General features: G+C 60.8%; 1 protein-coding gene across 4 annotated transcripts in view; it reads right to left on the bottom strand.

The window, feature by feature from the left end:
• Window positions 1-23,855, bottom strand: part of ATP2B3 (ATPase plasma membrane Ca2+ transporting 3) — a 62,185-nt gene that overhangs the window by 29,962 nt on the left and 8,368 nt on the right. For all 4 annotated transcript variants that reach the window (XM_043570066.1, XM_043570068.1, XM_043570069.1 and 1 more), the window contains exons 2-11: window positions 14,094-14,446; window positions 8,994-9,191; window positions 8,630-8,887; window positions 8,248-8,373; window positions 7,515-7,640; window positions 4,514-4,555; window positions 2,946-3,110; window positions 2,367-2,581; window positions 1,521-1,763; window positions 951-1,192 (exon numbers count right to left, since the gene is read on the bottom strand). In XM_043570066.1, coding sequence (XP_043426001.1) covers window positions 951-1,192; window positions 1,521-1,763; window positions 2,367-2,581; window positions 2,946-3,110; window positions 4,514-4,555; window positions 7,515-7,640; window positions 8,248-8,373; window positions 8,630-8,887; window positions 8,994-9,191; window positions 14,094-14,301 — 1,823 coding nt within the window. In that variant the 5' untranslated portion in view covers window positions 14,302-14,446. The remainder of the gene's footprint in view (window positions 1-950; window positions 1,193-1,520; window positions 1,764-2,366; window positions 2,582-2,945; window positions 3,111-4,513; window positions 4,556-7,514; window positions 7,641-8,247; window positions 8,374-8,629; window positions 8,888-8,993; window positions 9,192-14,093; window positions 14,447-23,855) is intronic.

The following is a 23,855-nucleotide window of genomic DNA, read 5'->3' as shown; positions in this document are numbered from 1 at the left end:
TCTCTCTCAAAATAAATATTTAAAAAATATTAAAAAAATAAAATGTATAATTCAATGGCTTTTAGTCTAGTCGCAGTGTTGTGCCACCATCACCACAGTGCACTTTAGAACATTTCCATCACCTCTAAAAAAAGCCCTACATGAGGGACACAAGAAGTAAAGAGACGAACAGGATTTCATCAGTGAAAAACACATGTGCCTCCAAGAATGAATGAAGACAGTGAAAAGGCATTTGCCAATCAAGTATGTGCTAAAGATCTCTTACAGGACAACGACAAGACCACGAATAACTCAAATCAAAGACGAGCAAAGGACTTGAGTGGCTGTTTCTCCCAAGAAGGCACACAAATGGCCTGAAATTTGGCCATTTCGGGGCCGACATCCCTAGTCATCAGGGAAATGCCTCTGCGCGAGACAGTTGGGTGGTTCCTCAAAAAGTTAACCTGTGTTACGGCAGGACCCAGCCTTCCGCTCCCAGGTTTGTCTGAGAGAACTGAGAGTACGAACCCCAAGGAACAGCTGTACGCCCCTGTTCATGGCAGCAAGGCTCACAGCAGCCCAAGGGTGGGGGACTGGCCGAAGGCCGAATGGATGAACCCTGACAGCGTTCTGCTCGGTAGAGGCAGCCTGACACACGGGCCACATACCGTACGATCCCGTTTATGTTAAATGTCCCTGATCGGCAAATCCATACAGAAAGGAGATGAGTGGCCGTCAGGGGCTGGTTGGGGGTGCGGTGGGAGGGACTGTTGAATGGGGACAGGGTTGCCTTTGGGGGGCTGGTGACGAGAACGTTTTGTAATGCGCCACACCGGGACTATACTTGCTGTGTGTTTTCACGCGATTACAATGGCCACTTTTACGCTATGTCTATTTTACCACAACAGTAAACTCAGAAGCCTTGCACTCTGCAGCACCCAGCCCTAGGCTGCCTCCCATCGCCGGCTCACTTTTTCAGCAGGATCTCCGAGGCGCCCTTGCTGAAGAGGCGGAAGCCGCCGTCAGGCATGCGGATGACTGTGCTCATGGACTTGCGGACCGAGTTGAAGGTGTACACTTTGTAAAGCTTATCTTCCGGAATCTGCTCCCGCACAGGCTGGAAGTCCCGCTTCAGGTCCAGGACAAAGCCCAGCAGAGCACACTCCGTCTTGTTGCCCACTTGGCGTGGGAGAGCGCCTTCCTTCTCTGGAGGCTACGAGGCAAGGAGAACCAGCGTGGCACCGGGGGCCCAAGTGTCCCCTCCTTGCTGCCCCCAGGACCCCGGCCTGGCTGTGGCCACCATGTCTTTAGGGTGTGGTGGCAGGGAGCCGAGGAGGGCCTCCATGCGGACTCCAATGTGGGCAGGCTGCCCACCACTCACTGGGCTCAGAGGGGGTTTCCAGAACCTGCAGGTCCCGCCCAGAAGCCAGGGCAGGAGTCCAGAGGGGCCCTGGTGACCCCTGACGCTGCCGCCTCCGGCCCGGCGCCCTGCCGTCATCCCACCCCGACCCGGCCCAGCCTGCCGCCCGCTCCCTGCTCACTAGTATTTTGGTGGTGTAGGCACTGTTGATGGAGATGGCGTGGACCAGGAGGTCGAGGATCTTGGGGGTCAGGGTGCTGGGGGCCGGAACCTCTTTGTAGTGGGTGTCCCCGAGGTAGGACTGGACCACGGTCATACGGTTGGTGGTGAGCGTGCCCGTCTTGTCTGAGCAGATGGCTGTGGCATTGCCCATGGTCTCGCAGGCGTCCAGGTGGCGGACCAGGTTGTTGTCCCTCATCATTTTCTGTAAAGGGCATAGATGAGGGCTTAGGTAGCCAGCTGTCCTTGGAAAGGTTGGCCCATGGGGTCGGGGAGCAAGAGGTCATCAGCCGGTCATGTGCGCCTCGGCTCTGCCCAGCCAGCTTTCCATGTGGCACTAACAGCCCGGGGGGCCTCGGTCAGCTGGCACATACCCTCGCGGCCGGGCATGGCTTGGAGCGACGGCAGAGCGGGAGGACTCTCGTGAGACAGGCCAAGCGGTCGACTCGCGGCGCTCCCTCTTCCCAGGGCTCCCCGGGGCCTCCCCCCTGCCCACGGCCCCCGCTCAGGTCATTGGCTGTCTCTGTGCTCCCCCCTCCTGACGCCATCTCCCCCCACTGTCTCCCGGTGTTCTCGGCCCTCTCCGGATCACCCTTTGCACCTGCACCCGCTTCTGCAAGGGACAGCAGTGTCCTCAGACCTGCAGATGCTGGGTCTATCCTCCCGCCTGCCTGCCGTCCAGCTCATCCCAGCCGCCCCACTCTCCCCATGACCGATCCCAACTTGCTTAATGGCTTGGAACGCCAATTTCTGGGTCTGTATCCTAGTATGAAGGCATTCTCACACGTACCGTGTTTATAATTATTACCTTGACAGAGTAGGCTAAGGAGATGGTGACGGCAAGAGGCAGGCCCTCCGGGACGGCCACAACCAGTACAGTGACACCGATGATGAAGAACTTCACAAAGTACTGCACGTAGACGGGCGTGCACTCCGCCAGCCACACCCGGCCGTCCACGACGAAGGTCTCAATCACAAAGTAGAGGACCAGGATGATGACGGTGATGGCAGACATCACCAGCCCTGCCCAGCCACGGAAGCCACAGAGGGTGGGTGCGGGAAGGGGAGTCGGCCGGGGTGAGGGAGGGAGAGAGCAAGAGCGAAGGAGTGGTAAGGGAGGCTGCGGACCTCGCCACGGCCAGCCAGGTCGGGGGAGGCACTCGGTCCCCAGCCTTGCGGACGGACGCTTGGAAGCCACGGTTTCCAGATGGGGGCCGGCCCGGCCCCTGCCGGCCACTGCCAGCCCCTCGTGGGGTCCCCTTGCTGCCTGGCCTGCGTCCCCTGGAACATCCCTTTCCCACTTGCCCTCCATGGCCCGACCTCAGGCCCGGGGGCCCAGTGTCCTCGCCCATTGGTGGCCCCTGGACCACGCGTCCGCTGGCCCTACCTGCTTTCCCGATCTGCACGGCCAGTTTGGTGAGCTTGCCCTGCAGGACCGACTTCTCCTTCTTGGGCACGCTGGCTTTCTTCTTCTCCCGTTCCTCAGTCTCCCCACCCTCCGCACTCTTCAGGGGCTGCATTTCCATGGCAACTGCCCCGTCCTGCTTCTTGGCTGCGTACAGAGGAACCCCACAGCCAAACTTAGGGCCCAGGCGACAGCTACAAGGGGCTTTCACAGGGAAAGACGTGCCACACTATACGAGAGGAAACGGGGCTCAAGGGGTTTCTCTGCTTTCTGAGTGTGACCTAGCCCAGGGGCTGTCTCCTCTCCCTCCCGTCTCCCTGGCAGTTCAGGCCCTCCCGAGATGGGTGGGAGGCTCCGGTGCTGTCATGGTCAGCGCAGAGACGGTTGTCTCGGGGCTTCTCAGGGGAAAGGAGGACAGACACAAGCACGAGCAACTTTGGGCACACAGACAGGATGGCCAGCCCCATAATGCCCCAAATCTCAATACCTGACAGCAGAGGTCTGGGGCCCAGGGAACGTTCCAGAACCTTGAACTGAGTCAGTGGCCCACTGGTGTCCAAGCACCACCCCCCTCAGGAGGCCTAGGAGCCCCTGCGTTCTTCTTCCCTGCTCCCTGCTTAGGCTGTCTATTCTCCCGTCAGCCTCTCGAGTGGGTGCATTGACTTCCATCAGAGCCCCGTCTTGCTGTGTGCCCCTCCTCAGCCCGCTCCCTGGCTGCAGGTGGCTCCTGCCGGAACGGGCCACCATGGGCGAGCCTCACACCTCTCTCTCCTCTAGCTGCCTCTTCGCCTTCTGTCTGGGACAGGTGGCGTCCTCGTGGCTCCCTCACTGGGTCCTGCTCTCTTCACACTGCCCCTGACCACAAGGCTTCTTGTCCCCAGGGGCCTCAGGCCAGAGCCCACGGCCTCAGTGATACTCAATGCCCCACCCAGCTGGGTCACTCTAGCCTTGCGCCCCACTGACTGGCACTCCCTGCCCCAGCCCGGGACCCTAGCCATCAGGCTGTCCCCCTGACCCAGATCCCTCCCAACCTCAGCTATCCTCTGAACTCTAGTTTGCTTGTCTGACCCTGTCTTGGTCCCTGGGCCCCTGGGCCCCACAATGCACTTGAGTCTTGCCCCTGGGTCCGTTTCTCTGCGTTCTGACCTTCCTGATGGCAAGGACCATGCTTTACACCTTTGGATTCCCTCCAAAGCCCCTCACCGCTGACAACCCTCATCCCAGCCACACGGCATCAGCACCTACCAGGCATTCGGGCCGAGAGGAGAGTGGGTGTTGGACCGGCACCCGGTCACCCTGCCTCAAAAGCCCAGAAGAAAGGCAGCTGGACCAGGAAACCCACAGGCCTGGTGTGGTCTTGGGTGAGTCACCCTCTCTGAGCCTCAGTTTCCTCACGGGTGATCTTTGCATACTTCTGGCAGGGTCTGCACAGGGCCCCCCCGCCCCACTCACCTGGTCTCTGGGTGCTGCTCCAGCAACTGACGCGGGCGGCCCCCCACCCTGTGCCGCACCCCTCCGCCACCCCACCCTGAGCACGGGGCGCGCATTACCTTTGGTCTGGCTACTCTCCATCGCCCCATCCTGCTGCTTGCCTACAACGGAAGAGGAATGACAGACACGAAGGCTTCAGAACATCCACGTGGCCCTGGTACACGCACACGCACACGCACACGCACACAGGACAGCGGGACACAGACAGCGAGGCCAGAGAGCGCGGTGCAAAGGGGCGGGGAGGAGGGCCCTGTGCTCCCCAGGCCTGCTCTGATGCCCTCTCTCCACCTCTCGGCCCACGAGAGCCACACTCTTGGCTTCCCAGATGAGGGCCCGGCCCTCCAGTGAACTCCCCGAGCCAGTCCTGGACGGCCCCTGGGTCATGTGTGCCCAGCAGTGGGGGAGGTCTCTGAAAAGGCTACCGCCACGGGGAGTGAAAGCCGCCAGGTGTCTGGTCTCAGGTCTGCCACGTTGAGCAGGGCCCCCCCAGTCGGGATATGTACCCCCCTCCACAGGAGTGGCATGAACCGTCTACCTAGGTGGTCCCTGACCCCTAGTGGCCTAGCGGTCAGCTTTCTGTGCAGTGCAGCCAGCAGTCAGCTCTGCAGAGTGTTTGGAGGGACAGAGAAGGGAGACTCTAGAAACTTGCTGGTCTTGAATGCCCACATGGGTGCCAGGCACCCGGCACTGGAGGGAGCAATGGTACACGGAATGGGCTGGGCCCCAGCTGGACCTGTGTGTCGGCGGCGGGGGTGGGGGGCGCATTCGTGAATGTGGTCTGCAACCACAAAGCCCGCAGCTGGGTGTTGGGGACCAGGGCAGTGACTGGCTTCCAAGACCAAGGTAAACGGCGCTGTGCTCTGGGTCGGGCTCTGTACCAGCCCCTCTGGCCTCATCTTCCCCAGGGCATCGCGGTGGGGCATCGGTTCAAAGAGCTCTCTTAGGGACCACACAAGTGCTAGCCCGGGATCTGGAAATGACTGACATGTGACAAGAGGGGTTTGTGTGCTGACCAATACCCAATAACTCATGTCACTGGGGATCCAGGAGCACAGACAGGGTGCCAGGTGGCTTCTAGGCAGTGGGGTCTAGTCTGGGGGTCCCAGGGAGGAGAGAGAGGCCCCCTCCCGGCTGGGGTGGTATGCAGGTTGTCCCTCTGTCAGAGTGGGGAGGTTCAGAGGCGAAGGAGGCTCCTGGGGGGAGAGGAGACACCTGTAGACACACGGTGACAATGCAGAAGGGCCCAGAGAGGCCTCTGGAGGAGGGAGAGATGTGCGGGATCAGCACTACAGGAAGAGGAAGACAGAAGCCCAGGGAGGGGAGGAGGGGAAGGAGAGCACCTCAAGTAGGAGGGCGACTAGGAGTCAAGGCCAAAAGGCAAGAAACAGGTTGAAGGGCAGCAGGTGGCCTGGGAGCATCGGGCTGAGAGACGGGGTTGAGAGGCAGCAGGAGTAGGGATGGGGGCCAGGGAGGGGCGCTGGCTTTGCCACCGCAGCAGCAGCCGGGCCTTGGGCTCACACCTTGGTGGGGAGTTGTGGGTGCTGCTGCCCCTGCCTGGAGCCTGGCCAGCTCTGCTCCCCTCCAGCCCCCTCCCCCCCCCCTCAGGGTTCCCCTCTTCCAGGGAGCTGGCTGGCGGAGGTGCTCCCTCTGACCCCTCAGTAGCTCAGCCTAGGGCAGCTGAAGCAGAGTGAGGGGCAGACGAGCCAGAGCTGGGGAGGGGCCTGGGGGGACTGGTGGGGTTTTGTCAAGGTTGAAGAAGAGGGGCCCCAAACCAAGTCCTGCAGACCACCAACATCTCAGGGACAGGGCTGCAGGGGAGGAGAAGGCTTCCCTGGAGAGGGGGATGGGTACCCCAGCCCAGCCTGGAGGAGGCCCAGGGCCCACCCACCCGCCCGCTTGCCTGCCTGCGGCCCCTCGGCTGTTCACGGTGGAGAGAAACTGCGCTGAGCCCCGCAGGGCCAGGATGCTTGGTGTGGCAAATGTGGATGAGGGTCTGCTAGTGCTGGCTGGCTGCTGGGAGACGGGGCCCACAGAAGCTTCTAGGCCACAGCAGGTCACCCACCTCCTCTCTCACTGTCTCCAGGAGCAGGGCAGCCTAGGGCTGGAGACACTGGCACATCCTTCCTTATGCTGGCCTGTCCCCTTGCCACTTGTTTGCCCAGTCTAGGTGCCCTGACTGACTGATGTAGGGCTGGTGACCGGCGCCCCTCTGTCTCACTTCCCCCTGGGGACCCTGGCTGCGGGCTTTTAGCACACGCTTTCTCCACATGTGTGCAGCTTCTTTGTACTCCGAGTGGACCCAAGCGAATGTTCTCGAAGGCACACATCTAGGAAACTCTGCTCCCCGCCTGGTTCGGGGGAGACCCAGGTTAGATCAAGGTGAGTCGTGACCTGGTGCGGGCCTGAAACAAAGAACTGAACGGGGTCCTGCCTGGTGGGATTGGGGCTCTGGGCGTGGGGTGGTGCTGAGGACAGCTCCATAGTTTTGTCAGCGCTGTTCTGAGGACTGGAAAAGACAGCGGCCATGCCTGGGGCTCGGGGCAGTGGCGAAAGGAGGCAGCGGGACGGCCGTGTGCCAGCTGGACTCTCACAAGACAGTTGTCCCCTGACACTGTTTTCCCCTGGGCCCCCACCCCATCCCAGCTTCCTCTGGCCTCGGACATCCTCTGGGGAGTCCAGTCCATTTCGATTGGGAGCCCTCTACCTCTGGCTGTATGACTCACATCTCCCTGGCTGCCATGTTGGTGGGGCCCTCGGCACCTCACCACGGGGCGTCAGCACACCCAAGAGCGGGCACAGGGTCCCCGGGGGCACTCTCCCAAGCCAAGGCGGCTGGCCTCTGTCCCTCCAACCCCGTTCCTCCCCAGGCAGGGCACTCCCCCCCACCCTGGCACACACTTCCCAAAGCCTTTGGGCAAAGACACCAGAAGCAGGTCCTCCAAAGGAATCGGAAGAGAAGGTACGGCCTCTCACCACTCAAGGCTGGCTCTCGCTGCAGCTGGAGCTGGAGTGGGGGATTAGGCCAGTGGTGCTGGGAACTGGATGTCACTATTTCCTTACCTTTCTTATCCTTCTTCTCCTCTTCCTCCCCACCAGCTCCAAGCAAGGTAAAGATGATTCCTGTCTGGGAGTTGACACCAACAGCAGTCACCACCATTCTTCCAGAACCTTCCATGACATGGGTACCTGGGAACACAGGGGGACCGAGACAGATTTGCATTGCTTGAGGAAGGCGTGGCTGAACACCTACAAGTTCTCCCCCAGGAATCCCAGAAGCACGAACTCGGTGTTTGGAGGCCCCTGGAGGCTATGTTGACCCTAATCCTAGAACGAAGCCTCATTCCTGGCTTGGAGGGGACCCGGAGGCGCACACATGAGCAGCTGCTTGCCCAGAAACACAAGGTGAGGTCTTCACAGGGTCCACCTGGGGCCTCCAGCCTCTCTGTCCTGTGTCACACTGCATTTGCCACCGGGATAAATGCTGGGCTAGGCCAAAATGTTCTAGGAGCTTTCCTCAGGATATTAGGGGCCCTTTGAGGCGGGGAGCACCCATTTCCTTCCCCAGTGGCTAGAGCGACCACCATCAGGCCTCCCACGGGCCACTCTGGCCTCTTGGGGGCAAAAACTTCAGACTCCCTAGCCAGAAGGGCGACTCAGGAGGCCTGCGATTGAGGGGGTGGCTGGGCCAGATGGCTTCCAAGGCTCTTTGGTGCCGAACTGGTCCAGAGGGCAGTGCCAGCCTGCATCTTGCCCCCGCCCCCCCCACAGCTTGGCCACTGCCCTGAGGCCTCACCTGAGAGCAGCATGGGGTCTTTGTCAGCTGATTTGCGCACGTGGTCCGACTCGCCTGTCAGGGAGCTCTCATCGATCTTGAGGTCATTGCCTTGGATGAGCACGCCATCAGCAGGTAGCAGGTCTCCTAAGGCCGGCCAGGCAGCCGGAACCACACGCTGTGGGTCCAGGTAGCCTTCCGCCCTGCTGCCTCCCGCCTGCCCCAGGAGAGGTCTCGAACCTAGGGGGTGGGGCCCTCTCCCTTCAGCTTCAGGCCTGCTTCCTGGGGCTCTGTCTCCAGCTTGAGCCCCCCCACGGCCCACTGCTGCCCCTGCCCCGCCTTGTCCCGCAGGTGAAGGCCCACGTACTGGGGGGTGGGGAAGGCCCTTGCCAGATGCACTCACCGTACTTGACCTGTGCGATGTCGCCCACCACCAGTGCAGCCACCGGAACCTGCAGCAGCTGGCCGTCCCGGATGACGGAGAACCTCTGTTCCTGTTCGATGCGGCTCTGCAGGCCCCGGAACTGCCTCTCCTTGCTCCAGTCATTGAAGGCCGTGACCAGCACCACGCAGGTGACTGACAACAGGATGGCGGCTCCCTCGATCCAGCCTGCCTCGGCCTCCCCTTCGTCTTCTGCTCCAGCTGACACGTTCCCGCATGCTGCACCCGAGGACAGCAGGGAAGGGTGGGGTGGCAGGAAAGTTACGCTGAGGCCCCTCGGCTCAGGTCCCATTCCTTCCCTCCTGCCGGGTCCTCCCCTGCTCACCTTCGCTCTCCTCTCCGGGCGGTGCATAGAATGAAAGGCCCAGGGAGACGATGGCGGCTACCTCCAGGATGATTAGCGTCACATCCTGCAGGGCCTCCCACACCAGTTGCAGGAAGGTCTTGGGCTGCTTGGGAGGGATGAAGTTCTGCCCATAGATCTGCCTGCGCTTTTCCAAGTCATTGGCATTGTTGGCCAGGCCTGTGTGGTGCAGGGATGGAGAGCGGGGACACAGAGCAAGAAGATGGGAAGGGCCAACAGCGTGAGGCCCTGCCCCTTTCTCCCCTGCTCGCCCAGAGTGCCTGTCTTGTTCTCTGGCCTGAAAGCCCCTGGAAGGCGGGAACTGCACCTGCCCGGTCCTCCAAGCCTTTCTGCAAACCCCGAGGACAGGTATGTGGGCGTGTGTGCCCTCCAGCTGCCTGGACAGCTCAGGCGTGCGACCGCGCGACTCGCAACAATGCGGAGCCCCTGGTATGAGGAAGGGTTCGGTCGTCCTCCCGATATGCTCGGGGAGGTCTATGGGCTACAGTGGGTCCCTTCAGAGGGCAGATGGGAAGGACCGTGATAACGGCCACCATGGGGTGGGGGTGGGCAGAGGGAACCCAGCTGGGCCAGGGATGGCCAAGTGTCACCTGGAGACAGGAGAAGAGAACAGCCCAGGCGTTCGTAGGAGTGCAGGGCTTGGTACAAGACTGGGATGGAGGGCACAGGTGTGGCAGCCTGCTGTCAGCCAGGCCCAGGGTAGCTGATCCCCTGTGGGCTGTGAGTGGGCCGAGGTGCTCGTACAATCCCTCCAGGGTCCAGAGGAGGAAACTGAGTCCAGGGAGGGAAAGGGCCCTGTGCCTGTGAGTCGGAGCTCTTGCTGGCAGCCCAGGACTCCTTTGCTGCCCTGTGCACCTGACCCTAGGTCAGGATGACGGGAGCCTCACAGATGCTAAGCCATCAACAGGGGGGCGTGGCCAAGCCATGTGCGCGGGACACAGAACCTGTGTCATCTGACGAGACCCGGGAGACAGTCGGCTCTGGCGGCCCCAAAGCATCGTCGGTTTTGCCCATACTGTTGAGCATGGGTGTGGCACCCGTGGCCCCAGGAGGTACGTAGGAACTGCCCCCGCCCCGAGCTCTCGTGGCCATCGTCCGGAGTCAGCTGCCTCCTTCCTAACGCTTTCCCTAGACCCCGCTGCAGTGCCAACCTCGAGTTCTGAGCTGGGGGTCACGGCGAAGTGCGGGGATGGGACGTGAGCTCCCTGCCTTGCCCACGCCCCCACCTATCGCCTCCTCTGGGGCCGCACACGTGGCACTTGGTGAATGTCTCTGAGGCTCTGGGATTGTCAGTGAGTGATTCATACTGATGCCACGGTGTCCCCAGGCCACCAGGCAGAGGATGAGGAGAGTGAAGGGTGAAGAAGCCGGTCTCAGTGGGGACCCCTTGTGGCCAGAGCAGGTGAAACATGTTGAAGGAGGGCTGAGAGGCTGAGAGGCCTGACCCGGACTTCTAGAGCCCTGGGAGGCCCCCGCCACATCGCAGGCACTCTAGTGTGTTGGGGCTGGGATGAAGGGCTCAGAATCAACATCCACCAAGGGGTGAGCTCCGGCTTTCGAGGCTGGGCCCTTACCTTACTTCTCATCCTTGGGACAGCCCACTTCCCACCCAGGCCCGCACCAAGCCCTCTGGGTCTCTGCCTCTACAGCATGAGTCCCCTCAGGCCCATGCCTGGAGCTACCAGAAGTCTCCATGTGGAACTGACATCCAGGCTACCTCCTCCCGAGGCCAGACATCCACTTGGCCACCCTCCCCAGAGGCGGGCCCACCGGACGCCGTCCCCTGGCCCCGCCCTCATCCCTCAGGATGCTGCTTCCTTCTAGGCCTGAACCCAAGGGTCCGGCTCCACACTGACACCTCGTGGGCAGACACTGGACTGCAGTTCCCGGGGGCAGGGAGCTACCGGCAGGGCAGATGGGGGGCGGGTTCCCCAGCTTATGGGGGTGATCTCAGCTGGCTTGGGAAGGCACATAGGACTTGATAGCAAGGAAGTGTTAAGTGGGGTGCAGAAAGAGTTGGGAGGAAGGAGGGTGGCTGTCCACTAGGCAGGGAAGGGGCCTGGGGAGGGGCAGGGTGGAGCCCACCAGAGGTGGAAGGCCTGACGAGAGCAAAAGCCCACAGCGGGCACAACCTGGGCACATCTCCACACCCAGCGGGGCTACGGCTGCCCCTGCCCTTCTCCCCAGGCCTCATGGTGCCTGGGCCCTGCCGGGGCTCTGGTTTCTGAAGGCTGCAACTTTCCACCTGGGTGTCTGGGACAAGCTCAGGACCTCAGCTCCTAGGGCCTGGGGTCCCAGCCGAGGGCCTGTGCCCCACTCCTAACTGAGGCCTGCGTCTTTAAGCTACAAGAGATATGAAAAGTGAGGTCAGTACTATGGAAGTGCTTGAACCCCTGCTCTCCCAGACACCCGGAATTTCCACTGCCCCTGCCTTGAGAAAGGGCACGGATCTGGAGACCCTCAAGAGAGAGCCCATGGGTCCCTGTGCCACCATAAGTCTGCATCCTGCCTGCCTCACCCCATACGCCAGATTGTCCCCAAGGGAAGCCAGGCCTTTGGGGCCCCCTCCCCAGGAGTGAGCTGGCTCCGTTCCTCCCCTCCCACTGTCAGCCTGTCCCTTGGCCTTGGGTTGCCCTTGATACTCTAGCAACGCTTCTCTCTCCCTTGCCCCGCACCAGCCCAAGACCATGGCCTTCCTGTTGGGCTTGGGGGTCCAGACAGCTGCTCAGGTACTCATGTAGGGGCCAGAAGGTAGCTGCAGCCCCTCTGGCTCCAAGCATGTGCCCAGTCGGCAGGCCCCCACAGCGGCCCAGGTCCAGGTGCTGGGGCAGGGGCCGGCTGGTTGGCTTGGACACAGATGAGTGTCCTGCCCAGAGCAGAGGCCAGATGCCATCAGAATTGGATTAGGACCACATCGTGCGGCTCTTGGATAATCCGCCCTCTCATTTCCATGACTGCTGCTGGTAAAGGCCAGACAGGGGAAGGGCTGGGGCCCAGGTCCCCCTGGTGGGCTTCCCACTGAGCTTGGCCCAAGACCCGCGTTCTCTGGCTTCTGGAATCCTCTTGGATAGCTACAAAGCCTGAGCCCATTGACGTGCTTATTGCCGAGAACAGACAAAATCCCCCCCCCCCAGTACACCATGCACGTCCCCACGCCCCCCACCCTTCCCAAAGCACCCATCTGCCAGCACACCTTGCCAGGGGATTGATGTGGGGCCCAGGGTGCGGCTAAGCCGGCCCCTCCTAAAGCTCAGGCCATTGTGTCTGGGCAGGAGAGGGGACATGTGGGTGAACATTCCGGGGCCAAGTCGGCAGGTGTACTGGGGGCCAGGGCTCCTGGGCTTGGAGTGGGGAGGGGTAGTCCTCGTGCTGCTCATTCTTCAGGAGGCAGGTCAGGCCTGGCCGGCTCCCTCTGCTGCGGCCTGGCCACCCACCTGGGCACTTGCCCTTCTTCATGCCCGCCCCTCCACAGGCACTGGGCGAGCTCCAGAGCCGCTGTGGCAGAATCAGGCAGGTTCCCAGGGGCCTTGACATTTTAAATATTTAACAAGGCCTGACAGGCAGAGGAAAGAGCTGCCAGCTGAAGCCCATCTGCTTCCTTTTATCTGGAAGAGGCCAGAGCCCTTGTGGCTAAATGGCCCTCCACCCCAGCCTCCCTGCTAGCCCCAAATCCTGGGCGGGGGGGGGGGGCAAGGAGGAGGGAAGGAGAGAGATCCCTCTGGCCCCGAGCCAAGCCATCTGCCCTGATAACACAACACACCAGGCTGGGTCCCTTTAGAGCACAAAACAAGAGAGACCCAGGCGGCCCTGAGAAGGCCACTTAGGCTTGGAGTTCCTGACCTGGTTGGGTGGGCACCCTCTCACCCGGCCCTTGGGCCCATCTCCTCCCGGGTGGGCCTTCTCTACCCCCTGCTCCAGCCCATGTGCCATCCACAGACAGATAGGGCCAGAGCCCTGGGTGGACAAAGGTGTGACAGCTGAGATGGGAGCTGATGAGATAAATCAGGGCTGGCTGAGAACAGGCCTGGCACTGGGCTGGGACAGCCCTAGCAGCCCTGCCAGGGAGGTGCCAGCTGGGCCAGAAAACACTCCAACTCCTGGAATCTGGGGCCAAGCCTGGGTCCTGGTGGTCCCGGCCTCCCAGCAGACCCAGCAGGCAGGACTGGGAAAGGCTGGTGCAGAGCAGGGCACAGTTTTGCCTCCAGTGCAGGGGGCAAGGGCTACAGGGCCGAGGCAGGGACCCAAGGTGGCGGTCAGGCCTCTGCCTCTGGAACCTTCTAGACAATGCTCCTCAGCCTTCCTCAAGGCTCCGGGCAGCAGATCTCCTCAGATCTATGCTGCCTGAGGCTTGCACCTCTTTGGCAGGGGAGAATTCTGCCGCTGAACCACCCAAGCACCAGACTTGCTTCTTTGCTTCTTTGGGACAGCCTGTGGCCAGTGGCACCTCCACTCAGCACTCTGTCCCCCCTTTCCAGAGAGAGCCCCCTGCAACCCAAGCCCGCAGAGGGCCGGCACCCTCGTTTTCCTGTGCCCCTTAACCGGACACGGGGCTGGGCACATGGCCTGGAGCATACACAGGGGCCCGGCCTTCCTCCTCCTCTGTCCCACCCTGTTGCCCTGTTGCCCAGAAGGGCTTCTGGGGTTTCAGTTTGGGGCCCAGCCTGACACCGTGCCGTTCTCTTCCTTCCCTCCTCTTTTGCTTGATTTCTATTTAATCCAAAGAGGCGAGAGCAGGGAGCTGCTGCTGATGGAGGGGGTCAGGCCACGGCTCCCGGAGGACCCCAGGTTACCCAGAGGACAATCCCCCTCACCCCCCTACAGAGCATCTCCCGCTCGGTGGTGGCGGGGGCGGGATGGCTTCCTTGGGAGGGCACAGTCAGGGTCAAGAGTGCTTCCGGAAGCTGCTGCAGAAGCACCACCCGGCCCTCGGCCAGGCCCGCCCCGGGGGTACGGGACGTCTTCAGGATGGCCCTTGGAGACCGGGGGGAGTGTCCGGTGGCCCATGACCCTACATCCCTGGCGCACTCGCGTCCTGCGCTGGGGCTCTGCTGGGAGCCTTACCCTCTGTGGGCGAGGTCTTCAGCCTCCTGCAAAGCCCACTGACGTCCCCGTAGGCTTCCTGGACCTTCTGCAGCGCCTCAGCCCCTCGGAGCTCCATGAGGGAACGCAACTCAGCCAGTGTGCACCCAAAGCCGCCCGCATGGGGGGCCTCCCGCTGCTGCTGGGGCTTGGGGTGAAACTCGATGGAACTGTTGGCCATGTCGCCCATCCCGCCTGTCGTGCCGGGAGGACAGGGTGCCCGACCTCTTCACAGGTGCGGCCTCAGCTAGGGGCAGGCAGCCACCCGAGGTCCCAGTGCCTGGGTGAGGTGTAGTGGAGGGAGCTGCAGCGGGGAAGTGGCCGAGCACGGACACCTGGGGAGAGGTGAGAAGAAGCCAGGGGCGAAGTTGAGACAAGACTGAGGTCCACTCTTCCAGAACGTTCTCCGAAAATCGGCACTCAGTCTGAGCCATGACTTGCCGATTGCAAAATTCACCTCCTAGGTTGGGTCAGTGGCCCTCATGCCCTGCCAGGCCCAGCTGCCAGGCCATCCCCTAGTCCTGCCCAGCCCAAGTACCCAAGGCAGGAGGACTCGCCTAGGTGGGGAAGGAGGGAGCGTTCGTGTCTCCTGGAAGGGGTCTGCTGTTGCGATACGGAGACTCTGACTGCCTCCCAAATCCGTCTGGGAACCCACACCGAAGCAGAGGTGATGTCCTGGGGTTGATTACTGGCACGGGTGGGTGGGCTATCTGTGCCACAATTCTCTCATGTCCGTGCCCTACCTTGGGTGAAAGCTTGTCCCCTCCGTCATGCTCCCTGCTCTTGCCTGATTAACACTCGCCCGGCGTAGCAGACGTGCTATAAATCCCCTGCAGCGGCCTGGCACAGCCTCTGGGGCTCACGGTTTCAGGCTTGGGGCTGCGCGGGGGGTCCAGGGAGCAGGCCAGGCCATGGGTGGGGCCAGCCGGGAGCCAGGTCAAGACTTAGTGTGCAGGGTGTCTCTGCTGCCCCGAGGGCACCTGGGGGGTCTGGGGCAAGGAAGGGAGGTGGCCTGGGGGGAGGAGGTAAGGAGGGAGAGGGAGGACAGGAGGGGAAAGGAGGGGATAAAAGGAGAAGAGGAGGGGTGGAGGAGAGGGAGCACAGGAGAAGGTGGAAAGCAGCCACAGGTCACTGGCGACTTCCCCATCAGCCCGCCCACAGCACGGTGCCGTCCCCTCCCCTCACACCCTTCTGCCCTCCAGGCGATGAATTGGGGGGCTGCCCACAACACACACACAGGCTGGGAGCATGAGTGTGAGCATCCCCAAAGGTCAAACTCCCAGGATTAAACTAGTGTCAGTGCACATGGCCTTGGCCTTCACAACAGCAAAGAGGCCTCCTGAGGGCATGGCTCAGTTGGGCCCAATCTTTTGCCTTTGGGGAAGCTGCAGGCTCCGGAGGATCCTCTTGGAAGCAAAACTTGGCTACCAATGCAGGTTCCTGATCTAGAACTGCCCATGGAAACACAGCCCAGAGCCTATGGCGCCTACTCTCAGGAGAGGTCCCACCTGTTACCCAGAGCCCAGGGGACACCAGAAGCAGGGGTGCACCACAACCCTCAGGGGACAAGACCGGCCCGAGGGGGTTCAGAACATGTGGGGGCCTTAGTTCCTCTGCACGCTTGACCCTACCCTAGGCACATATACCTAGGGCAGTCCCACCCGGGAGGCCTGGGACCCAGGGAGGCACTTCAAAAAATGCCCATCGAAAGTGATCCCCATTTTATAAGTTTGGGCACCTAAGTGTTAATCCTCTAGACAGTTTCCACATGGAGCAGCCTTCGGTGCCGGAAGATGTGGGAACAAAATGGCAGACACAAGAACGTGCCGTCCTTTCCACTCCCACGCGTCTTCCCACTGCCCATCCTTCCACTTTGTCATCTACTACAGGCCTGCACTGGCCATCCGTGCTGGGGACACAGAGGTGACAGCACTGAGTGCATCCTTGTGCTCTCTGGCTTGGAGGTGAGTTCGCAGCAGGTGACAGAGTGATGGACAGAATGGTTTCCGCTGGGTGTAGGGGCAGGGAAGGCCTCTTGGCAGGGGCGCGTTTGCGAAAAGACCAGAACAAGGGGGAGGAGCGAGCCGTTCTTCTGGATGAAAGAGTGTTCTGATCCTAAGGAGAAGACAGGTAGTGGGACGGGTCGGTGGGGGAATGGGGCTGCGGATCCCACGGGGCCACAAGTGACATGGGCCATCACCGAGCAGACGGCTGCCGGGTGACGCCAGACTGGAGGGGCAGAAGCCCAGAGATGAGGGAGGGCTGCAGTCAGCTGCTAGGTCATTCGGCACGTGGGGGAGAGGGCGGAGGCAACGCGGGTGACCCTGAGCTCCCGGGAGCACCGGCACGCAGAGCTTCAAGCGAGCAAACCTTTCATTTCCATGGCACGTGGGGCTCCTTTGGGGGTGCTCTGCGAATGTGGCCCACGCACCTGGGTGGGAGCCGTAGGAATCACTGGCCCGTTCACCAGCGCGGGAAACAGAGGCTTGGCCACTGGGAGACCTGGCTGTCCCAACCTCAGGCCATCTCAGGAGCCATCCGAGGCAGCGTTGGTGGCTTTTGACCTCTCCAGATGGCCTTGCCTGTCGCCCCCACCCCTGCCTTTGTCCTGCCAGATTCCTTCCCCAGTCCAGACTGTGGCTCAGGACAGCGCCCCTGCTGGGTGCCCCTTCTCCCCTCCTTTCTCTGACCCCGAGTGTCGCTGCCATGCGTCTCCCTTCCCACATACCAGGCAACTTGGGTGAAACTTGCAGGGCTGGGCTCTGTGTCCCCAGCCCCCTGGCCTGTTGGCTGCTGGACGGGAGGGACAGGGGCTGGTTCACATGTGTGGGCATTGGCTTGCCATAGGCACAGAGCCCCCGGCGAGTAGGTCCCGGGCACACTCGGCTGCTGAGAGAACACCCATCTATGGGCTGTGTGGGTCCCGACAGGGGGTGGGGGGGAGTCAACTGTCCCTGAGCACAGCACCCTGGGTCGCCCTGTAGGCCCCTCCTCCCAGGCTGAGGGGAGTGGTGAGCACAAGGGAGGCTCTGACGCCCCTGGCAGGCAGGCCCCGGGCCTGCATCCCACACCTTTCACCTAGGCCCCTGGGGCTAGCTATGTGCCCGAATGGCCCCCACTGAGCTGTGTAGGGACTCCACGGGGGTTCTTTCTAAAAGCGAAGTCAGATGAATGATTTTGTTCCCTTGGAACCCTTTTATCTTCTCGGCACCTGTACCCACTCAGAGAAGGCTCAGGTAGAAGGCGCCCGACCCCGCCCGTATGGCACTGGAGGGCTCCTGGGGATGACAGAGGAATGGCCCATAGTTGGGTGGGCTCTGAGGCAGGTGGTGGGAGACAGCAGCTCAGGCTGGTGGAGGTCACACCTTCACACGCCTGCTTCCACCGGAGGCGCCGGCCTCTCCCGCCCGCTCCCTGAAAACAGGGTTCACTGAAGGTGAGCCCTGTCCTTGCCTCCTGCTCCTTACTCGGCGCCCAGGCGTGGCCCTGCCCTCTGACTGAGCCCAGACAGCCACACAGGGTCCTTGAGCTGCTCCCAATCGGTGTGCTGTCATCACTGAGGCCTCCTGTGCCTGTGGTGACTCACGGTAAGGGAGCCGAGCAGGGAGGCGAGGCCTGACCTTCTGTGGGACACAGAGCGTGCCCGCCCTCACCACCGCCTCTCAGCTGGCCCTGCTGCTCCTCTGCACCTCAGCGTCCCCTGGCACCCCGCCTGCGGCTGTGGCCTGGTCCCTCTGCCTCATCCCCCACCGAGCAGGCCCCGTGTCCCCGCCTACCATGTCGCCTGTCTCCCTCCAGCTGGGCAGCCTGTCACCACCCGGCTCTGGGTCACCATTTTCCCCGGTGCAGGTGACCTCCCCCGCCCCCCTCAAGCAAAAAGCCAGCTCCTCTCCTGCTCCCGCCTGTGCCCCACGCCCGTCTACCCGCGTCAGCGCTCACCTGGCTGCCACGCACAGCCTCGCCAGCTCCAAGCACTCCATATGTGCCCCGCCCCGCACAGCCTGCTGTCCCCTCTCCGCCTGATGACCTCTGACGAATTTGAGTGGCAATTCAAGTGGAACATTCTCCAGAAAGTCTGTGCCAAAATTGATCGCTGCCGAGTCTCTAATCCACCGACCGCTCCTATGGCTCTCTGCTTTCTCTCCCACTCCCAGGGGTGAAAGCTTTTTGAGATATGTGGTTATTGAGTTGGCAGGAAGTTCACTGAATGGTCAGCCCTGGCTGGGGATGGGGGCCCGGAGGAGGGAGCGAACAGGGGCCTGGCTGGCCAAGGAAGAGTGGGGAGTCTTTTTTTTTGAGGGGCGGGGTGTGGATCGCCTTCCTGGAGAGCATGAGGGGGGCACAGGGATGCAAGGCAGGGATGCCTTGACCCCCAGCAGGCTACTCGCAGTGTGCCCAGGGCCTCCATGCAGCTCTGGGGGGGCTCCCTCAAGTCAAAGACTGTGCTCATGCTAACCTTCCTCATCTTCATTAACTCTGTAGGCCAGACAGGAGCCATCAGTTAAATCAAAATCTGTCTTGAGTGACTGTTGGCTGCTGTAGAGACCAAATGGCATATACTGTTGTTTTTCTGGTTCTCTGTAAGCTTGGGCAATTGCCTCTCTCATTCTTAATAAGGACGGCAGCCATCACTGAAATGGCTGAGAACAGAAGTGACAGGCCTATCAGTTCTACAGGCCCGACAGAGGCTTTCCGGCCTGGGCTGGCTGCCTAGAACGGCTTGTAGGCACTAAAAGTGCAGGCAATGTACCATCTTCCAGACCTTAATTGGCTTAATTGAATTGCAAACCTTCACAGGGACGGACTCACACCTTCCGATACTTGCTCTGTCGTGGCATAAGTTGGCCCGCGCAGTGCGATGACGAGAGTAGTGAGCTGTAGTGGGTCCCCGGGACCATCTCACCCTTGCTCTGGGACTTTCAACAGGCTGCTTGCTACCAGAGCACTGCAGGAGATCGCCCATGTTCACACCAGTCACCCAACCGTGTTCTGGACCCTTCCCTCCAGTGTGGCCTGACGCCCCCTGTCCGTAGGCCCACTGACTCAAGTCTGCCTAACCAAAAACCCAGGAGTCCTCGTCCCCTCTGCGCCGGCCCTTCCTGGCCACTTCTAATCAGGTTTGGGGGGATCTCCCAGCGCCCTTGACTTAATCTGCCCAAATCCCCCATTTTGCTTCTTTGACCACCTCCCCTAAGGCCCGGGGCAGCCGACCACCCTCCAGGAAGGTAGGAGCTTTTTGAATGAGGTGGGAGCACCTCTGTTCCCAGGCTCTCTTCTCTCGGGCCCCTACTCCAGATGCTCTCCTCATTGGACCTCATAAACAAGGGGCAAGGACACATTTCTCCATTTCACAGATGCAGAAACTGAGGCTCAGGGAGGCTCAATGATCCCAGACCTCCTGGACCTGCCTTCCATGTTGCTCAGTCCCTACTCTGTGTGGGCTGCCCACCGTCGCCTTCACAGAGGGGACAGGAACAGAGGGTGAAACCCTACAAGTCAGAGGTCGCACTCATTTGTGGGCAGCGGCCACTGGACGTTACCACCAGTCCGTGCTTGCCGCGTGTGTCTGAGCGGGCATGTGTCCCCGGGCTGGTGAGAGGGCATTTGCTGCCAGGCACCGCTCCCCGCCCCCACCCCAGGATGGATGGAGGCTGGCCGGGAGCACCAACTAGAAGCCAGGAAGTCCCAGGTCCCTGCGTCACTCTCAAGTCACTGTGCCCTCAGCCCTGCGGTCAGTAAACTGGTGACAAGAATATTCCCCCTGCGCTGGCCGGAGGCAAGAATGGAGCAGAATCCGGCACAGCCAGGTCACGTCTGAGGCAGGGTCAGAGGGCAGGAGATGTGGGCCCGAGGGCCCACCCAGGCACATGCCCTCCACCACTGCCCCCCACGATGCACACTGCCTGTTGGCATCTCCCGACAGACCCACCGCCAGAAGAACCCATGGCTCAGCGGTGTGATTCACTGTGGGGATTCCTTGAGAAAACCGTCCCCTCTTCTCTCTGCCTCCAGGCACCTGGAGCCCAGGCCAGGCCCTACAGAACCCAGAGAGGAAGAGCGCGAGGGCCCCATATACCGGCCCAGGCCTCCCTCACACCTGCAGATGTGGGGCGTGGCCAGCCGAGAGCAGGTGGGGAGTGGGTGCAGGGGCCCTCCGGAAACCCCACTGGCAGAGCCCTGCCCTCTCCTGGGCCTGGTTTTAATCCCAGGCAGGTGAACATGTGGCTGGACAGCCCTCTGACCCTTGACTTCTCTCGCAACCCCCTCCTTTGCTGGGCCCTCTCTATTGCCCGGCCCCTGTCCCTCCCCTCTGCTCGGCACACCTTGGCTTGCCACCTGGTAGGAGAAAAGAGGGCTCCAAGGATGAAGCCTGCATTCAGCTGGGGAGGGAGGGAGCGGGCGTCGAGGGGGGAGCTGAGGCAGAGAACAGCCTCATTAATATTTCAGAGGCGCCGTCACTGCAGCTCCTGGGCCCTCACAGCTCCACCACTTGTGCTAGTGGGAGGAGGATGGGAAGAAAGAAGGAAATAAAACAGAGAAAACAGATTTAAAGGGACAGTCCCCCCTCCGTTCCTTCCTCCCCCTCGTTCCTGGTACAATCTGTGCACGCGCCAAGCAGCGCTCACAGCGAACAGCTTTGGGCAAAAACAATAACTCCATGGCCCCTCTCCCCAAACTGACGCACGAGGCCGTCCACAGGCACGTCTGCCCTTGCAGGGCTGCCCCCAGGGAGGGACTGTTGTGCTGCAACCAGGCCACTAGGGCCACCTCAGGGACCCGCTGGGGGCTGCCAGCAAGGGCAAAGGATGCTTCCCATCCAGCGCCTGGTCCAGGCTCAAAGGACTGTCTGAGACCAGCAGGAAGACAGATGCACGGACTTCAAGCATCGGGAGGTCCTTGCTGACTAGAGCCGGGTGAAGGAGGGTTCTGGAACCCAGAGAAACCCAAGTCTAGACTAGGTGGCAGGGACCTGGGGTTTACCTGGTGCAGCCCCTGCCTATGGGTGGGTGAACGTCTGTAGTACCCCTTGCTAATTGATGGCCCAGTGCTTTAATCTAGAGCAGCGCATGCCAGACCCGGAGGGCCCCCCTTTCCACCAAGGGGCTTTAAAAATGCACAGTCCCAGTCGCAGCTCCATAGTCAGAAGGGGGTGGCACTGGGACTCTGTAAAGCCCTCTGCCTGGGGATTCCAGGCCTCAGCCAGGTTTGATGCCACACGGCTGCCTGCCTTCAGGGGCTCCAGGGAGTATCCAGGATTGTCCAGTGAAAACAAGCCCCGGCAGACAACGTAAAAGAGTGCAGCTGCTACGGAAAACAGCGGCTCATCAAAAACACCATGTGTACGATCGCCACGCCTGGGCCTATACCTACGAAAGAATTGGAAGCAGGGTCTCTAAGAGATTGGCACACCCATGTTCCATGCCGCATGACTCCCAGTAGCTAGAAGCAACCCTAAGGACCCATCGAGGGACGAATGGATCAGCAAAATGTGGTCTGTCCACCAAATGCATCGTTATTCAGCTTTGGAAGGGAAGGGGAGGCAGACACCTGCTCCCACATCGATGAACCTCGGACACATGGCTGAGTGAAAGAGGCCAGACGCGAAAGGACAGATACCGGAGGACTCCGCTCCTATGGGCTGCCCAGAGCAGTCGGATTCAGAGAGACAGGAAGCAGGACGGTGGGTGCGGGGCGGGGCTGGGGGAGGGGGAAGGGGAGTTAGCATCCAACGGGGACAGAGTTTCAGTTTGGGAAGATGGCAACGTGCTGGCGAAGGACGGAGGGGAGAGTTGCACAGCAAAGTAAATATACTTAATGCTGCTGAGCTAGACACTTAAAAGAATAGTGAAGGCGGCAAATTTGATGTTACGCGTTATTTCGCCACAATTGAAAAACCAAACGGGTCTTGCCACCCCTTTCGCGCTGTGTCCAGTGATCGCAGGAATCCCCCTGCCCCGACTGGCGACTGGCGGTGAGCCCATGGCTCTGCCCGTGGCAATTGTAACTTGCAGGAGCATCCCTTGTCTGAAATGGAAGCCTGAGCAGATCGTTCTGCACACGCCCTACCCCCACCGTGTGGCCTCAGTGACCTTCGACAGCACCCGCACTCCGCCTCAGCTGGATGGTTGCCCTATTAGGTGGCAGGGACCCAGAGGAGCTGAGAAGCGGGGCTTCCCGGAGGCCATTGCCACCGTTCTTGCCACTCTACCTGGAGGATGTGTGGTCCCGCTCCCTACGTGTCGCCCACATGCTAGCATGCATTTCCTCAGAGGTGTTGACACCACCCTGCCCTCAGAAGGGACGAGAAGGGATGGCCAAAACACTTGGGGAAGGCCTGGCCTCCAGATCTGCATTCTGTTTATATAATATGGCTTTAGGAAGTGCTAAGAACCCCCAGGAGGTTGTGGCAGAGACTTGCTAGACATTCCCCGATTTCTGTTTCTCTTTTCCAATGTTGGATTTTAATTTTTAATCAGGCATCTTGTCATCCAAGAAAATGACTACATTCCCCCAATTCCGGTACAGCTACATATGATCATGTGACTATGTCTTGGTCAATGGCATTCAAGCAAATGGGACAGGGACACAACTTACCCTTGGACTACACATGGAACAAAAGGGGGATAGGGCCAACTTCAGGGTTGTGTCCTTAAAGGGGACGAATGTCACCATCTGCCTACTCCCCCCATGTCTCCCCGAAGTCTCTATGACCTAACAAAGGCCCACACTTCCATGTGCTCTCTGGGACATGCGATGACCCGGAGCTAGGCTCCCTCTTGCCTGTGTATTGGGACGTGGTCCTAGAAGCCCTAGCCAAAGCAGAAGACAGGACCATGGGAGTACTGAAGAGAGACAGAATGGCAGTCTGGTCACAGGTAACCCTTCTCCACGCTTTACGGAGTTACCCATTTGCTTGGTGCCATGAGCCTCTAAGCCGCTAAGTGATTATCTCCACATCACTGCTGAGGCACAGAGAAACCGAAGAACTCACTGAAGGTCACACAGCCAGCAAGGAGCAGAGGCCAACGTGAACTCAAGTGGTCTGGCTCCAGAGAATTCTACATTGTCCCTCTGCCAAGTGACTGCCCAGGAAACCCCGGGAAAGCAATGAACACATGATTAAAACCAATTAAAAGAGTTCAACAAAGTGTCTAGACAGGCAATGTGTCCCCGTAAACCTCAGGGCTTGGGACTGTAGCCTGGCTGTCTGAGTCGGCCCAAGTCCCTCAACCTCTCTGGGTGTCCATTTTTGAATCTGGGAAGTGGATCACTGTTCCTCCTTGCTGAGGACAGGGAGACACTGTGCCCGCATACCTAACAAGGTCGCCAGGGTACCTTCTTTCCTGGAGGGTTTCTTGGTGCCCGTCAGGTCTCCATCAGGAAGACGATGAAGGGAATGCCCCCTGTTGACTCATCTACCTGCCACACCCACCTGCCCTCCATCTGCCCTGAAGCCCTGAGTTCTCTCTGAGCCCATCTGGACCCCAGGAGTCATAGGTCAGAACCCGGCTCCACTAGTGAGACCAGAACATTCCACTTGGTCAGGGGCTGGCTGTATGCAATGCTCAGAGGCTTCCTCATTTCTGGGGCCATCCTCAAGCTGGCCAGGGCCGCGAATCTCTCCTGGAGAGTGCTAGGTCCTGTGGGGACAGCTGGCTCCCCAGGATGCTTCTGGAGGGAAGTCCACACTCCCACACGGGTGGCTCTCAGAGCACCAGGTGCCCTTGGGTCCCAGAGGGAAGT

The sequence above is a fragment of the Prionailurus bengalensis genome, chromosome X (genome assembly GCF_016509475.1).
Source record: "Prionailurus bengalensis isolate Pbe53 chromosome X, Fcat_Pben_1.1_paternal_pri, whole genome shotgun sequence".
NCBI lineage: Eukaryota > Metazoa > Chordata > Mammalia > Carnivora > Felidae > Prionailurus > Prionailurus bengalensis.
This window is presented reverse-complemented; position numbering and strand designations above follow the sequence as displayed.